Source organism: Pan paniscus, chromosome 19 (genome assembly GCF_029289425.2).
Source record: "Pan paniscus chromosome 19, NHGRI_mPanPan1-v2.0_pri, whole genome shotgun sequence".
NCBI lineage: Eukaryota > Metazoa > Chordata > Mammalia > Primates > Hominidae > Pan > Pan paniscus.
The window spans coordinates 73910206-73929415 of NC_073268.2; the positions used below are offsets into that span (position 1 = coordinate 73910206).

At 46.6% G+C, this 19210-nt stretch overlaps 1 protein-coding gene across 1 annotated transcript; it reads right to left on the bottom strand.

Annotated features, from left to right (window-relative positions):
- Window positions 1–8588: 8588 nt before the first annotated feature.
- On the bottom strand, window positions 8589–9608 carry CCDC182 (coiled-coil domain containing 182). The gene has a single exon (XM_008970597.4). The coding sequence runs from the start codon at window positions 9529–9531 to the stop codon at window positions 9070–9072; it is 462 nt and encodes a 153-aa protein (XP_008968845.1). The 5' UTR covers window positions 9532–9608; the 3' UTR covers window positions 8589–9069.
- Between the last annotated feature and the right edge of the window lie 9602 nt (window positions 9609–19210).

Below are 19210 nucleotides of genomic sequence, written 5' to 3' on the forward strand. Positions count from 1 at the left end.
GCTAAATGAGAAATTTGGACTTGATGAATATGAGAAATAAATGTCACCTCAAGTGCCACTCTGTGACCAATATAGATAGTGGCTACCTGGGAGCGAGATGTTGAGAAAAAAATATGAATCTGCCTCCAACTCAAGCAGGAAGAGTGTTGGGATCGATGACTGATGTCTGCCACCTGTGAGGGCTGCAGGCAGTGCATGTGGCCTTTGCCATCCCTGGGGTAGGTCCTCTCTAAGGTGTCTTTTTACTTGAACTAATCCCTTGCGAGTAGCACACGGAAAACCAGGGGATTCAGAGTCACCGATGGACTGGAAGAAGAACTTGGCTTGTTCAACTGTTTTTATATTATCCATGGCTTGGGTTTGAATAATCTGTCCCCTGATACCACTGTATTTTAGAAATTGCTACCTAAGGCAAATTCTCCACTTTTAAACTCATTTCCTGAGTCGGTCTTTTAAAGCCCCACATTAAATATTGATCTGCCCTGGAGAGATCTAATTTATTTAGTAGAGACATGTTTGACTCCGCCAGAACTGTCAAACTCAAAAATGGGGCCATACCCCTCCCAAAGCAATAACCATTGAGGATAGTGACAGACAAGCCAAGGGCACCAGAACCAGCGGCGTTCCACTGTCAGAGTCTCAGGGACAGGGCCTGCCTTCTGCTTTCACACAGGTAGCCCTCTTGCCCAAGACTATTGGAACCTCTCTGAAAACCTTTCCCAAGAGGCTGGTTTTCTGAAAGTCAAGGTGTCCACTCTGTGCTGGCCAGGCTCTCCATCTGCCGCCCCAAGGCCTGTTGGCCCACGGTGGGGAACCCCAGAAACCTCTTCTGCTTTCTCCCAGCGAGCTCTGTTTCTGGGGCTATCGTGACCAAGCTCCAACCTTCAGACTCTGCAACCCCTCCCTCAAGTCCTGATTCTGGCCCAGGAACAGGGACCCTGGTTCTAAACCTCAGCCCCAGTGAGCTTTGGCTTGATTGACAACGCGCTGGCTGTCTCCTGTTTGCACTTAATAGACTCCAAAGAGAAAGAGAGAGAGAGAGGAGAGAAGGAGATTGGGTCTGCTCCAGCCTGGGGAGAAGGACTCTCATGCCCCACACAGCCAGCTCAGCACACAGAGTGGATTGGAAGATTTGAGGTTCTGATCCAGCTTTGCCTTTGGATCTGGGCTCCTTCACCTCTTGCACACAGAATCACCTGCTTCCATCACCCTACACTCTGGGTTGATCCAGCGTAATTTCACTCCATGATCTAGGCTTCCAAGCACAAATGCCGAAATTCCCTTCTGGGTCTCTGGCAACATCTGTTTGAGGTCTAGCAAACAAGAATCCCCAAGGCCAGGAACAAAGCCTATCTTCTTGGGTTAGGGAACTGAATTATAATTACAAGTCTTAGCAAATTATCCTACCCTACCTGCATTCCCTCTGTTAATTCACCTAAGTATCCTGTGAGGCCCGTAGTGTCTTTATCCCCATGAGGGATATGGGGAAATTGAGGCTTCAAGTTTGTAGCCGCTGACCACATATGGCCAACTAAAATGAAATAAAACTTAAAATTTAGTTTCTAAATCCCACTAGCTACATTTCAAATGCTCAATAGCCACATATGCCTGGTGGCGACTAAATTGACAGTGCAGAATTACAGAACATTTTTATCATTGCAGAAAGTCCTATCACACAACACTGTGAGGGGTAGAGTAACATCCCTGTGCCATGCAGAAACCGAGTAGCAGAGTTGGTTCTTCAGCTAGGCCAGTTTGTCTATCCACTACCCTTTTCTGCTATTGAAAGAATCCAAAAGGAAAGGGTTGAGATGGGCAAGAGGTCAACAAAGAAATCTCACTCTTAGAGTGAAGGTTTTTGAGGCACACATCTGAAAAGTTTAAGACCTTTTGACCACCTCCTGGTCACGTGACAGCTGTCACCAGCACCAGGGGCTACCTGGTCATGATGCTGCGGTTTGCTCCATCAGACATCTCTTCCAGCCCTGGAGGGGCTTGGGGTTTGATCTCCCTGTGGCAGTCAGTTCTATCCCTTATCTCCCTGATGAAGGGGAGTCAAGCACACATTGGGCACAAAAGAATGTCTTGCACACCCTGCCAAGCTCCTGAGACCTCTTGGAGATAGTGAAGGTCAATCAAGTTCTAGATCTCCAGTTCTGATCCATTTATCATTTATGACATGCCTTCTATGGCCCAGTCTCTAATTCAGGCACTTTTTACATCTATAACCTAGATAGTTTCTGGAGCCCATGTGGCTTCAGAATGTCCATAAACTAAAAATAATTTAAAATAATCGCAGTCTATATTTGTATCACTCAATATTAAATGGGATTTGAATGATAAATCATAACATCATTTATTTTTCTCACTGTATATTTGAATTTACACTTTATTTTATAAACAGTTTTGTTTTTGTTTTTTGAAACAGAATCTTGCTCTGTCGCCCAGGCTGGAGTGAAGTGGTGCCATCTCAGCTCACTGCAACCTCCACCTCCACGGTTCAAGTGATTCTTGGGCCTCAGCCTCCCAAGCAGTTGGGATTACAGGTGTGCACCACCATGCTCAGCTAATTTTTTTCTGTTTTTAGTAGGGATGGGGTTTCGCCATGTTGCTCAGTCTGGTCTCAAACTCCCGGCCTCAGGTGATCCACCCGCCTCGGCCTCCCAAAGTGCTGGGATTACAGGTGTGAACTACCACACCTGGCCAATATGTTGTTCTTTTTATTGCCAAATAACATTCCATTGTATGAACATACCACATTTTGTCTATTCATCAGTTGATGGATATTTGAGTTGTTTTCACTTTTAGGCTATTATGAATGATGCTACCATGAACACTCACATACCAATTTTTATGTGGAGATGTGTTATTATTTGCATTGGGTATATACCTACGAGTGGAATTGCTGGGTCATAGGATAACTCTGTGTTTATCATGTTGAGAAACTGCCCAACTGTTTTCCAAGATGTCTGCACCATTTTACATTCCCATTAGCAATGGGTTCCCATTTCTCTGTATCATCGCCAACACTTGTTATTGTCTAGTCTTTTGATAGTAGCCATATTAGTAGGAGTAAAATGGTATTGCATTGTGGTTTTGACTTACATTTCCCTAGTGTCTAAGGATACTGAGTATCTTTTTGTGTGCTTGTTGATCATTTGTCTATTTTCTTGGGAGAAATGTCTATTCAGATCCTTTGCTAGCTTTTCAGTTGAGTTATCTTTTTATTAAGTTGTAAAAAAGTTCTTTCTCTTTTTTTAGGATACAAGTCTCTTGCCAGATAAATGATTTGTAAATATCTTCTTCCGTTCTGTGGGTTGCCTTTTTCACTTTCTTAATGGTACCATTTGCAGAACAAAAGTTTTTAATCTTGATGAAGTCCCATTTATCTATTTTTTCTTTAGTTGCTTGTTCCTTTTGTGTCATATCTAAGATTTGCTCCTATGCTTTCTTCTAAGATTTTATAATTCTAGCTCCTATACACATCACTTCTTAATGCCTTCCTTCCCCTAAGCCATTGGCCTCCCCTCATCTCTTCTATACTTCTGCTGCCCAACCTCATTCTCAGGACTCATTCTCAACTACACACTGAAAAGACTTCTCTCTGAAAATCTGAGCCTGCCAGGTTTTCTTTCTTACGTTTCTCCATCTCCTTGTTTCCTTCTAGTTGTGTCTATTTTTTCTTTCCCATGAATAAATCTCAGCCCTTTCTGAAACAAGACCCTTAGCTTCCCCTCTTTAGTTCTGCATCAAAAAAGTCTAAAACTTGGGCTGGCTCTCTTAGATGACTAGGAATAGAAGATTGCAATCTCTTATAATTTAATATATTTCCTTTCAGCACTGTTGTACATGCCTTATCTCAATTACCTCTTAAACAAGCCTAGGAAGTTGGCCTCACAAATCCCAATTTGCAAATGGGAAAACAGAGGCCTTGGTGTGACAGAGATGTTTGTTAGTTAAAGGATCACGTCTTAAATAGAAACCTAAGAAGCTGCAGAGTTAGAATCTGTACTCGGAATTTCTGACCACGGGCTCAGTGCTCTGCCACAAAATGCTGCCTTTGCCCAGAGATTTCCACTCAGCTGCTCTCAAAGGTCATATTGATAAACACCACTCACACAAACAGGCACAGATGATGCCACCACCTCCTGTTCTATTCAACGTATGTTCCCTGAGCAGCTACTCCTTGCTGGGCATTCATTGTGAGCCACATTCACTTCTGAAGCAGCCGAAAAGAGGAGAATAGGAGAGGAGATGGACAAACCCTTGTGTACCTCTTTGTCTTCTCACCTCTACTCTGGAAGACTTGCCACATCTGCTGCATGAGCCACACCCAATACATCTGGACCCTGGGAAAGTCACTCTAGACTGACACCTGGTGTCAAAAAAAAACATGCCCAAGGCTCACTGCTCTTAGCACTGGGCGGATTACTAAATGGATTGGGTCAGATCAAGAGGCAAAGCTCTGCATGTGGAATGAAGCCAATGCCCAAATCCAAACCCTTGCTTCCCAGCCACACTGCACAACTCTGCCTAGCCATGCTCCTCCCTGAGCGCTTTCTTCTTCCCAGCACTAAGTATCAATTAAATAGACAAGGCTGAAGTTGTGCCAACTAGGTGAGTTCCCTCCCCTAGCCACACACATGTTTGCTTTCCTGCATCTCAGCTACCTTGCTGCTCACCCCAGCATCCCAGCTTGCAGTAGACACAGGACTTGGGGTCCCAGGGAGGACTCCCTTGTCTGCAAGTGGTTTTCATAAGATGGAGCCATATGTCTAGGATCTCAGCAGCCCTCTGATTGCTGTGGATGCTGAGGGGGAGCAACCAGAGCCTTGCAGCTTATAGAAAACCTTTGAGAACAACGGCTATTGGCATGGAGAAAACCATCTGTTATTTTTGTCTTCTATTTGTCTTAGAATTTCAGGGAAAGTGAGCAGTTGGGCTGCTTAACTTTATTGTTCACAGTTGGGAGCAGAAGAGTTGAAATGAGGAACTCCAGCTTCCAAAGCTACAAACCAAATTGTCTCCTCTTGGCTTTATTTTATTTTATTTTATTTTATTATTTTATTTTTTGAGACAAGGTCTTCCTCTGTTGGACAGGCTGGAGTGCAATGGCATGATCACAGCTTGCTCTAGCTTTGAACTCCCGGACTCAAGTGATCCTCCTGCCTCAGCCTCCCAAGTAGCTAGGACTACAGACATGCACCACCACACTCAGCTAATTTTTTTATTTTTGTAGAGTGAGGGTCTCACTATGTTGCCCACGTTGGCCTCAAACTCCTGGCCTCCAGCAATCTTCTCGCCTTGGCCTTCCAAAACACTGGGATTACAGACATAAGACACCACACCCAGCCTCTCCTTGGCTCTTTAATCCACCATAGGTTTCCTTTGTCCTCCAGGACTAAGGTTGCAGCTGTGAGTTGTGGCCTAATGAGGAATCCCTGGGGTCCCCAGAAGGATCTCAAAGGTTGCTCGGAAAAGGCCTCGCTCTCAAATTTTCTTGCCAGATTGAGGTGGAAGGCAAGGATCTGAGAGTGGGGAGGAGAAATGGACACAAAGACAAGCTCTTCCAGCTGCAGAATGAACAGACCAGCCTCCTCTGGCTAAAAATGACAGCAGAGAGGCACTGACCTGGCATGTATGGCCTCTACCATCCTTGTTTCCTGCCTTGAGCTCCTGTGATTTGCCCCACCCACAGCCTCACCTGGATCACCCCACGGTGTGTATTATTTCTAGTGCAGGTGACCAACCATCCTTGCTTTCCCAGGACTGAGAGAGATCTTGGCCTGAGGGACTTTCAGTTTTAAAACTAGAACAATCCCAATTAAACTGGAACAAGTTGGTTACCCTGGATGGTGTTAACTGATTGCATCTCTAAGAGTGGCTGCCTGTTTTAATGACCAAGGGGTCGCAAAGTCTCCCTGGCACCCTTTGGGTCATCTTGAGCCTCTGACTTCAAGGGTGAAGGCTGGGTATCGGGCAGATGAAGGTGAAGCAACTGAAGGCAGTGGGTCTGTACCCACAGCACTGAGGTGTAGCTGCACCTAGACCCAGCCCATCTCCCCAATTCTCAGACCTAACTCCATGCTCCCTGCAGCCATGTGACAGCCACCCACACTGCACGACACTGCCCAGTCAGTGCCATCTCCCAGAGCTGTCTTCTTCCGGCCCTCAGTATCCATGGTATAGAAAAAATAAGACTGAGGATGTGGCAGCTGGGGTTGATTACCACCAGCCTCACTAATGAAACCTTGATTTTCTTTAGATATTGGGTAACTGAAGTGTCCAGGCCCAGGAGCAGAGTAGTGGCAATTGCTTTCCTCTTTTCATAATTGGTTTAGGGCGGGCAAGCAACCCAGGTATGGCCAAAGAAATGTCAATGTCAATGGAAATCTGATGGGGCCAAACTCATCCCTTTATGAGGAGCCTACTCCTGAGATAACTAACCAAGCTCCTATGATAATAGCATTAATCTATTACCACATAAAGGCCCCACCTCCCAACACTGTTACATTTGGAATTAAATTTCAACATGAGAGGCCGGGCACTGTGGCTAACGCCTGCAATCCCAGCACTTTGGGAGGCCGAGGCGGGTGGATCACCTGAGGTCAGGAGTTCAAGACAATCCTGGCCAAAATGGCAAAACCCTGTCTCTACTAAAAATACAAAAATTAGTTGGGTGTGGTGGTGGGCACCTGTAATTCCAGCTAGTTGGGAAGCTGAGACAGGAGAATCGCTTGAACCTGGTAGGCAGAGGCTGCAGTGAGCACAGATTGTGCCAGTGCACTCCATCCTGGGTGACAAAGCGAGACTCCCTCTAAAAAAAAAAAAAAAAAAAGATTCAACATGGGTTTCGGAGGGGACATTCAAACCATAGCAGTACTTACCTTCAAAGGGCCAACCATGGTGCCTGGACTATATTATATTCTTAATAACGCTAAGCTCTTATATTAGTAATAATATTGTTAGTATTACCATTATTATTACTTAAGCTAAATCTTCCAAAGAAACTGCCTAAAGGCCAGGCACAGTGGCTTATGCCTGTAATCCTAGCACTTTGGGAGGCCAAGGCGGGAGGATCACTTGAGGTCAAGTTTGAGACCAGCCTGGCCAACATAGTGAAACCCCATCTCTACTAAAAATACAAAAATTAGCCAGTTGTGGTGGTACGCACCTGTAATCCCAGCTACTCGGGAGGCTGAGGCAGGAGAATCACTTGAAAGCCGGGTTGCAGTGAACTGAGATTGCACCACTGCACTCCAGCCTGGGCAACAGAGTAAGACTCTCTTCAAAAAAAAAAAAAAAAAGCAGCTGGGTGCAGTGGCTCATTCCTGTAATCCCAGTACTTTGGGAGGCTGAGGCAGGTGATCACCTGAGGTCAAGAGTTTGAGACCAGCCTGACCAATATGGTGAAACCCCGTCTCTACTAAAAATACAAAAATTAGCTGGGCATGGTGGCATGAGCCTGTAGTCCCAGCTACTCCGGAGGCTGAGACAGGAGAATTGCTTGAACCCGGGAGGCGGAGGTTGCAGAGAGCCAAGATCACACCATTGCACTCCAGCGCTCCAGGCTGAGTGACAGAGAGAGACTCTGACTCAAACAAACAATAAACAATGACAACAAAAAAACTGTCTAAAGTTAAAGTAGGGTTGCAGCCCTTCGTGGTAGATGGCTATTGGATGGGTATTACAATTAACCATGGGTCATGGGGTCCTTTTGGGAAGCGCAGCTTGGGAGTTCCAGATGTTTAAATCTTATTTGGAGAGATTCTATGACAGAAGGAAGAGGGAGAATGAGACTGCCACAGAAGATCAGAGGATGTGGAATCTGCTGTAAGCCCAGAACTGGAAAGACAGACTTGACTTTCTGTTCAGGCACTGGCTCTGGTCTCCAGGCACCTCTCTTCTGCTGTTTAGAGGAGAATCCCTGCTGCATGGCAGCATTTGGGTAGCCAGAGAGAAGATATATGAATTGATGAAGTAGAAGACTAATTGGAAATAAAAGGTGTAGTGTCAGCTAATGAACTCCCAAGTCACCCATGTGACAACCTCAGCCTTCCAGAAGAACACGTCCATGAACAGCCTGAAGTGGTTCCAAAACTGGGGAGCAGAGAAGGATGCAGCAGGATGCAAATGAGCACAGCTGACCTGGACTTAAACCATGGCCCTGCCACTTACTAGTGTGCAGACCTTGGGTACTGGACTTGCCTTCCTGCGGCCAGTCTCCCAGTGTGAACCATGGAAAATCAACACTCACCTCCAAGGTGCCTATGGAAGTAAGTGGGATGGTATGTGTGTGTTGCCTGATAAATGGCCAGGCACTGTGACAATAATTCCTGCTCCATGGATCGAACACAGAAATCAGTTTCCCCACTTCCTAGTCCCATCTCAGAGGTGTTGCATTATCGGTTGCTAGAGCTCAGCGAGTTCCACCCACACGGTCCCAATAAGCTCTGTCATTCCGATTGGCCAGTCTGCAGTCTAAATGGAAAGGAAGTAGAGGTAGAAAGAGGCAGCAAAGAAAAGTGAGATGTGACAGTCTAAGAGTAAAGGCAGACAGAAAGACCATACAGACAAGGGTTAGAATACTAAAAACAGAGCAATCTGGGGTAGTGTTAGTGCACGGGCAAGCAGTCCGACCCCTCTGGGGAGATCATGTGTTACGTGATGTGGTATCAGTTGACCACGTGTTAAGTCTCAAATCATGAAAGCCTCGAATCATTCAAAACAAAAAAGGTGAATGTTCAACACAATCAGTTTAAGAATATACTATACAAATAAAGAGGTATACATTGAGCAATAGTACCGTTACAAACAGGAAAACAGTTCAAGTGAAAGTTACAGGGGCCTGACTCAGTACTGGGGTGCCTCCTTCCTTTAGAATGCTGGATAAATGGAATTTCACCAAAAAAATATTGAAGTCTTTTTGCCTCTCAGCAAGGTGTTATTTAGGTAGAAGGAAAGCAATGGAAATGAGGAAGGGAAAGCAAGGGGGTGGGGACTTGGGGTTTCTCCTTCCGTTAAAAAAAAATCTTCAACTTGGTGCTTGGCTAGTGCCACCCACGAGGCTCAGTCAGCCTGGCTCTTCTTAGTGGCACGCAGGGCGTCACGACCCCTGTCCAGCAGCAGGTCCTCCAGCCGCTTGCAGTGCTCCCGGAGCTGTTTCTCGCGCGGCAACAGGAAGGTGAGAACCTTGTTGCGCACGATGCCACGGTCCTCCTCCTCCCTTAGCCGCTGCCTCACGCGAGCCGCCTGCTCCTCCTGTTGCACCAGGGCTCCATTCATCTCGCAGAAGGCGTCTTCAAGGTAATGAATGGACTTCAATGCCTCTTTCTTAAAGTCCTCCAGTTCCCGTTGCACCCCAGCCACCTTCTGCTGCAGGATCTCCAAGTCAGCGGGTGGTGGGAGGCAGGAGGGCCATGACTGGGACAAGGAAAAGTCTCCAGACTGGAGGCCACTCTCTACCATTTTCTTCCCCTGTAGGGTATTCACTGTCATGAGAATGGACCCAGCCTGGTAGAGGGGTTCCATTGTCTCTTCTACGTTGGACAAAGAGAGGAAGCCAAGAGACCAACCAGGTCAATAAATATTTTTGGCTAGAGACACGATCATTCGGAGTGGAGAAACCCTAGAATTGTGACATCAGGGCCCCTTCAGCCAACCAGAAAGAAAGCCACAATCCATTCATTTGCATATTGTAGCTTCCTTGGTTGGTTACCTAGAGCTTTGTCTGTTTATCTGACCAAGTTGCCCTCCTGAGATGTGGATCCTTAACTCATCACCCTTCTAGAACCAGAACTCAAGTTCTTCTTTAACCTAAGGAACAAACCAAGTCCCAGAGCAGGGAAGTAAACTGGCCAGAGCAAGGCAGGCCAGGCCAGGCTCACTGGCTGCCAGGACTGGGTGGTCTCCCACACTGGCAAGGGACCTGCATGGTCTTGGACTGGTCTCTGGGCTTTAGTACCTCACTAGTAAAACAAAGACATTGTAAGAGATGATACCTAATCCCACTTGCAGCTCTAAAATGCTAAAAAGTAATCTCTTATTCCAAATCCATACTCCTATAATGATGTCAGAATTCTATAAAATCTTAGAAATTGCGAAAAATGTACTTAGATTTTGATGTATGGTCCACAGCAATGGCTGATTCAGCAGGTGCAAGGTAAAAATGGGTTAGTCATATTTATTCAATAAATACTAAGTGCTCACTACACACTAGGATCAGGGAACAAGTGAGTGCATGGTCCTCCAACATACCTGAATGTTAACAAATATGAGAAACAACACATAGAAAGGTAAATCTTGTACTTTTTACCTGATAATTAGAACAAAGGAAAATACTTCTAGCTAATCTACATTTGGTTTAGTCAGGAACAAACCTTCATCTTGCACATCTCAGTCTCTTGCCTAGACCTCTCTCCTGGTCTCCACATCTAAATGTCTCCCCCACAATGGGCCTCCAATTCAAGCCATCCAAAGCTGAATCGGTGATCTCTTTACCCAAACCAGTTCGTGTTCCAGTGTTGCTGTCAGATTAATGAGAGCAACCCAGAACAGCACACACACCAGAGCCCTCATGAGACAACTGGTGCTGTGATGCTAATATTTGTCCCCTCCCAAACTCATGTTGCAATTTAATTACCATTGTAACAGGATTATGAGGAAGGACCTTTAAGAGATGATTAGGCTACCCTTTAAGAGATAACTGGATTAATGCTGTTATCTTGGGAGCAGGTTCCTTATAAGTGGATAAGTTCAGCCCCTTTATGTCTCTCTCTCACCCTCTCTTTGCCCTTCTACTATGTGATGTCTTCTGCTGTGGAATGACACAGCAAGAAGGCCCTTGCCAGATGCCAGCATTTTTATTTCGGACTTCCTAGCCTCCAGAACTGTAAGGAAATACATTTCTGTTCTTTATAAATTACCCAGCGTCGGATATTTTACTATAGCAGCACACAATAGACTAAGAAACTTAGGATCAACCTAGACCCTTCCATGTCAAAGTGGCTCTAAGTCCTGTTCAATCTACCATTGCCAAGCACTCTAGCATCAAACCACCTGGGTTGGAGTCCCAGCTCTACTTATAATCTACCTATCTTTGACAGATTACCCCATCTCCCTGAGCCTCAATCTTTTTTATAAGTAGGAATACTAATTCAGTGGTGTGCAGTTCTATGGAGAAAAGTGAATAAACCTCTGAATTATATTGATATCTGTTGCCAATTTCCATGGTGTAAATACTCCCACCATGGCCAGTTTCAAGCTACCAACATGATGTCACTGGGAAGAGATGCACAAAATCAGCTCTCATGAGCCTCTGCAAGCTGACTCTCGCACCACAGGGACTGTGATGAGGGCAGCTGCCTCCTCTGAGATGCAGATTAACCTATCTAGGGTGCCTTGTAGTAGGCATCAGAGAGGGCATTTTGCAGGCAGGTTCATGGCTAAACTAAGGTGGCATTTTCTTGGGAATTTTGTGGGGTTTTTAGCATAATAAAGTGTCAAGCAATAAGGTGAAATTTTAAATGGCAAGATGAAAAAAGCAACTTTGATTATTGAGACAGAATGGTGGAAAGAGCATTTTTCCAGGAGTCAGGAGATCTGGAGACTGGAATTGCTGTGTGACCCTAGGTCAATCACCTTCCCTCTCGGAACCTATTCCTTCCACCATAATGTGAGAAGGCAGGATTCAGCTGTTCTGACGTCTCTGATGTTTGAAGAATCCACACAGTCCTTCAATTAAACCTCTCTTGAGGCACTTAAAATCTCCCTCTTCTCGTGACTTAGGACTTTGTCCTTCCAGGTCCCTGATGGCATAGTGAACTCCATGAGGCCAGGGATCATGAGTTTCTCACCCTGTGTACCTTCAAGCATCCTGCCTGGTGCCCTGCACATACTGGCACTCAGAGAACTAGATGAAATGGAACTTATTTTTACAGGTGGCTATCAAATCCCGGGCACCCTGGCTTTCCCGCTGACATGATGACACCTACTGGTCTTAGCAAAAACAGCAACCTCTTGATTCCACTACCTAAGAGCTAGATGGGGATTGAGGAGCTGATAAAAACAGCATGTGGTCTTGTGGTATATTTAATTAAGGGAGTGTGTGCATGTTGGACACATAATAGATTCTCAATAAATATTTTTTGAATCAGCAAAAAGGCAGTCTCTATCATTCTCTGAGTGCTTTTCTGTTTCTCTCTCTTTCTCTTATTTTCTGAGTCTTTGTCTGTGCCTCCCACGGGGAATGGTGGAAGTCATAACCAGATCTGTGAAAGAAAAGTAGTAAAAGTCACATGGAATAGCACTTTTTCCATTTCCGTGGTGCTTTTTAATGACGTTGCAGTTTGCTTCTCAGAACCAGAGGGGAGGACGGTATTTCCACAAGAGCACAGCAGAGACTAGAAGCAAGTGAATGCTGTCAGCAGAAGGCCCCAGGCTTGGTGGCCTCCCAAGCCTTCAGGGCAGCATCCTCAGCAGGGCAACTTGATGTGCATGTTCTCCTGAATGTTATCCTCCTAGAAATTTCATAATCAAGGACTATGCCTTTCTCACAAAATTTCCTTCCATATATACGAGGAAACTAAGAAAGCCAATCACTTTGTCCCCTTAAAGGTCTCAAGAAAAAGGAGTTCTAACATCTCCAGGCCTTGAACCCACTGTCAGATGGGTTTCTCTGTACCTGGCCTATTTCAGTGGTTACAGCCTCTTCATGTCTCAGGATGTTGGGGGCACAAGAGGGGCACCTCAGCCCCACAGAGATCCCAGTCCCACCCTTGAGAATCAGAGTAAACCTGAATGGGATGGGAGTCAGTAGTGGGCATGTTCTAATAGTTCCCCAGGTTGGGCATCACTGGGTCTGAGCACCATTCCTGCGGGACCCTGCCCATGGCTTGCCAGCGAAAGCCAGATGGTTTCCCCAGGATCCCACCCATCCTATGCCTTCATCTGTCTCTGCAAATGAAATAAGCCTTGGTCCTTTTGGGGATTGGGAAAAGGGACATGACACAGAGGCACCCCTTCTTCATGTACCTTCTTTAAAGTGAGGAAAATGCTCAGAAGCTAGAAGCTTCTCACATCCCATGAGTTAGAACCACATCCTTGGGCCACTTCTAACTACATCACTGACTAGAGGGGTGGGGCTCCCACAGTTGGCTGAGGCTGATCACAGGCCCCTTCCTGGGACTGGGGCTGGGTCAGGCCTCCCTGAAACACAAGCATCCCAGTACCAGAACCAAATTGGGGTTCTGTTCTCAAGCAAGAAAGGGAGAGGACAGGCAACCAACTGTGTCTTCCACAAAGAATAATTAGATCTAAGGAAAAGACTCGGTGAAAGAACCATGCAAAATCCTCCCAAATGAACTACTAATGTGAGCTCACAGGCAGAGTGGGGAAGCAGTCTTCTGGGAGTCTCTTCAAACTGGTCTATCTAGGCCAGGCACGGTGGCTCACGCCTGTAATCTCAGCACTCTGGGAGGCCAAGGCGGGCAGATCACGAGGTCGGGAGATCAAGACCATCCTGGCTAACATGGTGAAACCCTGTCTCTACTAAAACTACATAAAATTAGCCGGGCATGGTGGCAGGCACCTGTAGTCCCAAGCTACTTGGAAGGCTGAGGCAGGAGAATGGCGTGAACCTGGGAGGTGGAGCTTGCAGTAAGCGGAGAGAGAGCAAGACTCCGTCTCAAAAAAAAAATAACAAAAAAAACTGGTCTATCTCTCCCCAACCCCAAGAAGAAAAAATTATTAAAAAAAAAAAAAAAAAACAGAACTCAGAGCAATCTTTCCAAACCCCAAAGAACATGTGATTGGATATTTCTAAAGGAGAGAGGACAGCTGTTGGCCCTATTTAGCCACTCTTTTCCCAGAATCTCCTGACCCGGTGCCTCCTATGGCCTGGGCAAGGATACTGTGATACAACCGGTGTCTTCTCAGATGTCCTCATAAAATGTCTTCCATCCATCCTTCCATTCATTCATCCATCCATCCATTATTCCATTCATCTACCCATCTGTCCAGCTATCCAGCCAGCCTTTCATCCATCTATCCATCTATTCAGCCAGCCAGCCTTCCACCCATCCATTCGTTCATCCATCCATCCACCCATCTATCCAGCTATCCAGCCAGCCTTCCATCCATCTATCCATCCAGCCAGGCTTCCACTTCTCCATTCATCCATCCATTCAACCATCCATCCCCTTACTCAGTGATAATCATCGAGTACCTACCCTGTGTACACTGAGCCAGGCAACTGAAATTCAAGAGAACAAGCAGGACAGAAAAAACTGCTCTCAAGCAGGCAGCATTTTGATGGAAGGAGACCAGTAAAGTAAGCAATCAACAAATAAGATGATTTGGGCTGGTGCTAAACATCTGAAGGAAATAAGCAGTGGAAGGTGATAGACTTTCGGGTAGGAGTGGGCTCAGGGAGGGCCTTTGTGGGGGTTAGGGGGTGGGCAGCATCTGGGGCAAGACAGGAAGGAGGAGGAGACCTGGGGATAACATTCAGGAGGGAAGTGCAAGTGGAAAGGCCTGGGGCAGGAAGGGGCTCGAAGAGCCCAGAGGAGGCCTATGTGGCTGGTGGCAATGGGAAGTAGGGGGAGGAGGTCAGAGGGGCTGGACCATGTGGCAACCTAGCTGGGGGAGGCAGGGGTGGTATCCCCAGTGTTATGAGGGCTCTCCAGGGCTACTCCAGCTGTGCGCGGTTTCCACCTCTGCAGCTGGTATTCCAGTCAGGGGAATGGGGACAAGGCTGGGATGGGGGGTGGGGACCAGGGTCAAGAACAAAACGTGGTGCTGTTCACTATGATTAATTAACCCAGCACCAGAGCCCCGAGGCGCGGTGCTAAAAATACCTGCTTCCCTCTGAGATGCGGCAGCTGCCACGCAGCAACTTTTACCCACGCCATTTGTCATAATTAGACACTGCTAAGGAGTGTCCACAGGGCCGTGCGTCTGCAAGAATCGGACTCATCCGCAGTCCACCAGCCAGCTGGTCTTCGGAAACCATCCACGGCGCTGTCCTACCTTCACTTTCCTCCCATCCCTGAGCCCAGCCAATGTGCCTACCACCTGCCACTGCCTGCCGGTTCGCAGCTCCTCCTGGAACCGAGCGGACCACCCCCAGAGGTGGGAGCCAAACTTCCTCGAGAGCAGGAGGAGCGCATCGCTGGATGCCATGTTTCACACTCTGCAACTCCGCAACTCGGATTGGAGCCATCCATCAGAGGCCCTGCCAGCCCAGGGCGGCACTTTAATTAAAATATGTAAAACATCCTGGTGGGAGTGGAGCTGAAGACACAGGAGCAGGCCTTAGACACAAGCTGGCCCTTCTCCAGCCTGGGAGGGCTAGGACTGTGCCAGGAAGGCCCTCCAAAGCAGTCTGGGGGAGTGGTGATGTCTAATATGCACCAGCAGCCACTCCACTAAGCACAGAACTTAGCCAGGGCAAGAACATCTGCTTGAAAGAAAGCCACACCAGGTCCCCAGGCCAGCACGGTGACCCTAAGAGCATGCTGGGAAGGACTTGGCATCACACCAGTTGTCAGTCTTAGGGGTGGGAATGTTCTATTCCCATTCTCAATTTTCTAAAGGACACATTGTGATGCTGATACCTGGACATTTATACAAACTCTTTAGCAAATCCATTTCCATTTCCCAGACAAATCAACTCCCCAAGTTCACTCTTTGTTCAGACTTTGCTTTCTATGTTGAGAGGAAGCGTGGCAGCAGCTGCATTGTTTAGGGCAGGGGTGAGACAACTCTTTTGCACGGTTTGTGCAATATCAGAAAAAAATGTCTAGGCCAATTTTTTCAAACCAACTTTTTAAATATCATGAGATGCAATATTTAAAACTTGTTTTAAGCATCCTTTAAATTTTTTTCCCCTATTATTGAAGGACTTTGTGATTGTTACTGAAACATCAGAACCTGAAGAAGTATGGTATGCTGCAGTCTCACTCTGCACTTTAGGCCTGCAGCACATTTTCTGGGCAATGACATAGATTGTGTGTAGTGCTGAGGGATTTGGTGTTGGGGAAGCAAACTGGACTCTGAGCCCAGCCAGAGACCAGGGACAAAGAAAAGCCCCATTAGGAGTTCCTGGTTCTGGTAGAGCAAGGGGTCAGGGGACTGTTTGGAAGCCTGTCTCGGTGGGGACAAGAGGCATTGCTGCAGGAGGCGATGGGTACCAAGCACAGCAGGGTGAGGAGAGATGCCCACGGGCTCTAAAATAAGCCTGCACACAGACAAGCTACTGCTCCCATCAGCTCGCACCCCTCCAACCAGCGACAACTTCCTCAGGGCAGAGCCAGAGCCACTGTCTGCATGTGGGGGTGTCAGGCTGAATTACGTGAGCTTAAAAACCAAATCCCCTCCTTCCTGGGTTACTTAACTGTCTGCCTGGCAAGGCTGGGAGATTACTGGTGACAGACACCAGGGCCTGCCTGGCTGCTCCAGACAGAAGCTTTGATCACCTGGAAAACTCCAGACACCAGGCCTCCTAATGATGAGTAATGAGCTCAAACCATCGGAAAGTTGCCCTGCACCATGCACTGGGGACATGCACAGCTTCCACAGAAGCCTGGGCCAGGGAGCCAGTGCCCAGTCATCTAGTGTCCTAAGAGTTTGACCCTGACTCCCACACCCACCCCAGCCCCACCCAGAGTCTTGCCAGCTTGTTGATAAAGCAGGGAAGATTGTAAGCTCTGGGCACTTGCCTGTTGCAAGGGTTGATCTGGGGTCTAGAAGCCAGAATTTATCTTTATATTCAAGAATACGGCCTCCTCATTTGTTCATTCATTCATTCACTCATTCACGTATTCAACACACATTTACTGAATGACTAAGATAAGCCAGGCATGGTGCTGAATGCTTAGGATAGAAGACACTCAAATGAGGCTTCTGTCCTGAGGGGATTTGCCATCTCCCGTGGAGATAGCCTGCAAGTCCAGCATCACAAGACTCTGTGATAAGGAGCCTGACAGACTTGGCTACAGGGTGTTAAGATAGTCCAGAGAAGGGGCCTCTAAATTAGAGTGTCCCTTCCTTCTGGCAGTGAGAATAGGAGCAGGATGGGATGGAATTCAAATATTCCGGGTCCTTCTAGTCTAGAATCCTAGGCCTAGGTCCTTCCAGGCTGTTTGAGACTGTGAGAATCCCCAGTCTCAAGCTGTACCTGCATCACTTCATCTGGGATTTCCTCCTGCTCTGATGTTGGCTGGAAATATGTTAACCTTGAGTTCCCCTTTTGGCTTTGTGGTAACTTAAGCCCACTGTGTCTTAAACTTTGACATACATTAGAATCATCTTGGGAGAGTGTTAAAATATCATTTTTAAGTTCTGAGTCCCACTCCAAAGAGATTCTAATTCAGAAGGCCTTGGGAGACTGAAATTAGGGTGATCAACCATCTTTTTTTTTTTTTAATAGGCCGGGTCTCACTACATTACCTAGGCTGGTCTCGAACTCCTGGGCTCAAACAATCCTTATGCCTTGGCCTCCCAAAGTGCTGGGATTACAGGCATGAGCCACTGCACCTAGCCGATCAACCATCTTGATTTACCCAGAACCAACATGGTTTCCCAGATATGAGACTTTCCATTTTAAAACTGGGACAGTCCCAGGAAAACTGGACAGGTTGGTCACCCTAGCTAAGGCAGATGCTGTTCATCCTTGCCCAGTGGCATTCCTTTCTTCCTTGAATTATAGATTCCCAATTTTGATGATGCAGTAACATGTTTAAGGAAGGTGAGCCTTCACCCAGACCCAGGTGGTAAACCTAGGTGCATTCAGTAATTCCATTCCCTGTTGCTATTGGTTTACTTAAGGTAGGCCTGTGATTCACTTCTGGCCAAGAAGTTGTTAAAAGAAAACTTATGAAAAAATATTGTCCCTGAAGTTTAGAAGTGGGACAGAGAGGGAGGGAGAAGGAGAGATGCCTGCTCTTTCTTCTGCCTTGGATGCAGTTGTGTGATAACATGATGGTTGGAACTGTGGCAGCCATTTTGCAATCCTGAGGAAAACCTAAGGATGAAAATTCAGCTGTGCTAAGGACGAACAACTAGAATAAAAAGAGCCTCCACTGTTTAATAATATCATTGATACTCTATACCAAACCTGAAATTACCTACCTCCAATATAATTGATATGTGATTAAATGTCTTTCTTGATCAAACAACTGTTGTCTGATATTCTGTTAATTTTCTGCCAAACACATCATGATTATTACAAAGGGCCTAGAAATCAGCATTTTTAATAAGATCCCCGAAATCATTCTGATGCCCTCCATTGATCTAGCTAATCCAGTGATTCTCAAAATGTGGTCCTCAGACCAGCAGCATCAGCATCCCCTGGGAACTTGCTGGAAATGCACATTCTCAGGCCCCCCCAGACCTTCTGAATTAGAAACTCTGGGATTTTCTGGGGCCCGTCAGTCTGTGTTTTAACAAGCCCTCCAGATGATTCTGACAATTGCTAAATTTGAAGAATCATTGAGCTAATCAATACCTGAGACTCTCTGAGTAGTATCAGACCTGAGAAACTTCTGGATGGAACTTTTCATCTTAACCCAGGTCTCAGTTGTTTCTTTATATTGCTTGGGAAATAAAGCAGGATGTCTTCTCGCCTTCTGTGATTTTTCTCCTTCCTCCTCAGGCCTTTCCCCAGTTAATCTTGCATTAGTTGGATGCTTTGACCAGATTTCCTGGCCTGTGTTATTTAACAGCATGTAGTGACAGGGCAGGGAGGCAGTTCTTTGCAGTCAGGCCTGGCCAGGGCAGGAGGTAAACTTGGTCAACCTAGCAGTTAAGGAGAGTGCATGGCAATGCCCCTGGCCCAGTAACCCTGGGTGAGTGTTTATACCCTTCACCAATACTCAACTCATCAGACTTTGCATTACATGGCAGCCAGCCTGGGAGGAGAAGAAGGGAGGCCGAGGCAGCTCCTTCTCTTCCTTCCTAGGGAAGCCTTGCCTTGGCTGGCCTTTTATACCCCAGGCAGTCCCCTACTTCTCAACATAATGAGTTACTCCAAACCCCGGTAGTAGTCTAAAGGCAAAAACTGAAAAATAGACTCCATGTGGCAAGGGGAATCCATTCTCAGTTCACTAAAAAAGGAAGTTACAGGCCGGACTCAGTGGCTGCTCATGCCTGTAATCCCAAAACTTTGGGAGGCCAAGGCGGGCACATCACCTGAGGTCAGGAGTTCGAGACC

Coding starts and splice junctions, on each gene's coding strand:
- CCDC182 (XM_008970597.4), bottom strand. CDS start 9,531: ATGGAACCCCTCTACCAGGCTGGGTCCATTCTCATGACAGTGAATACC.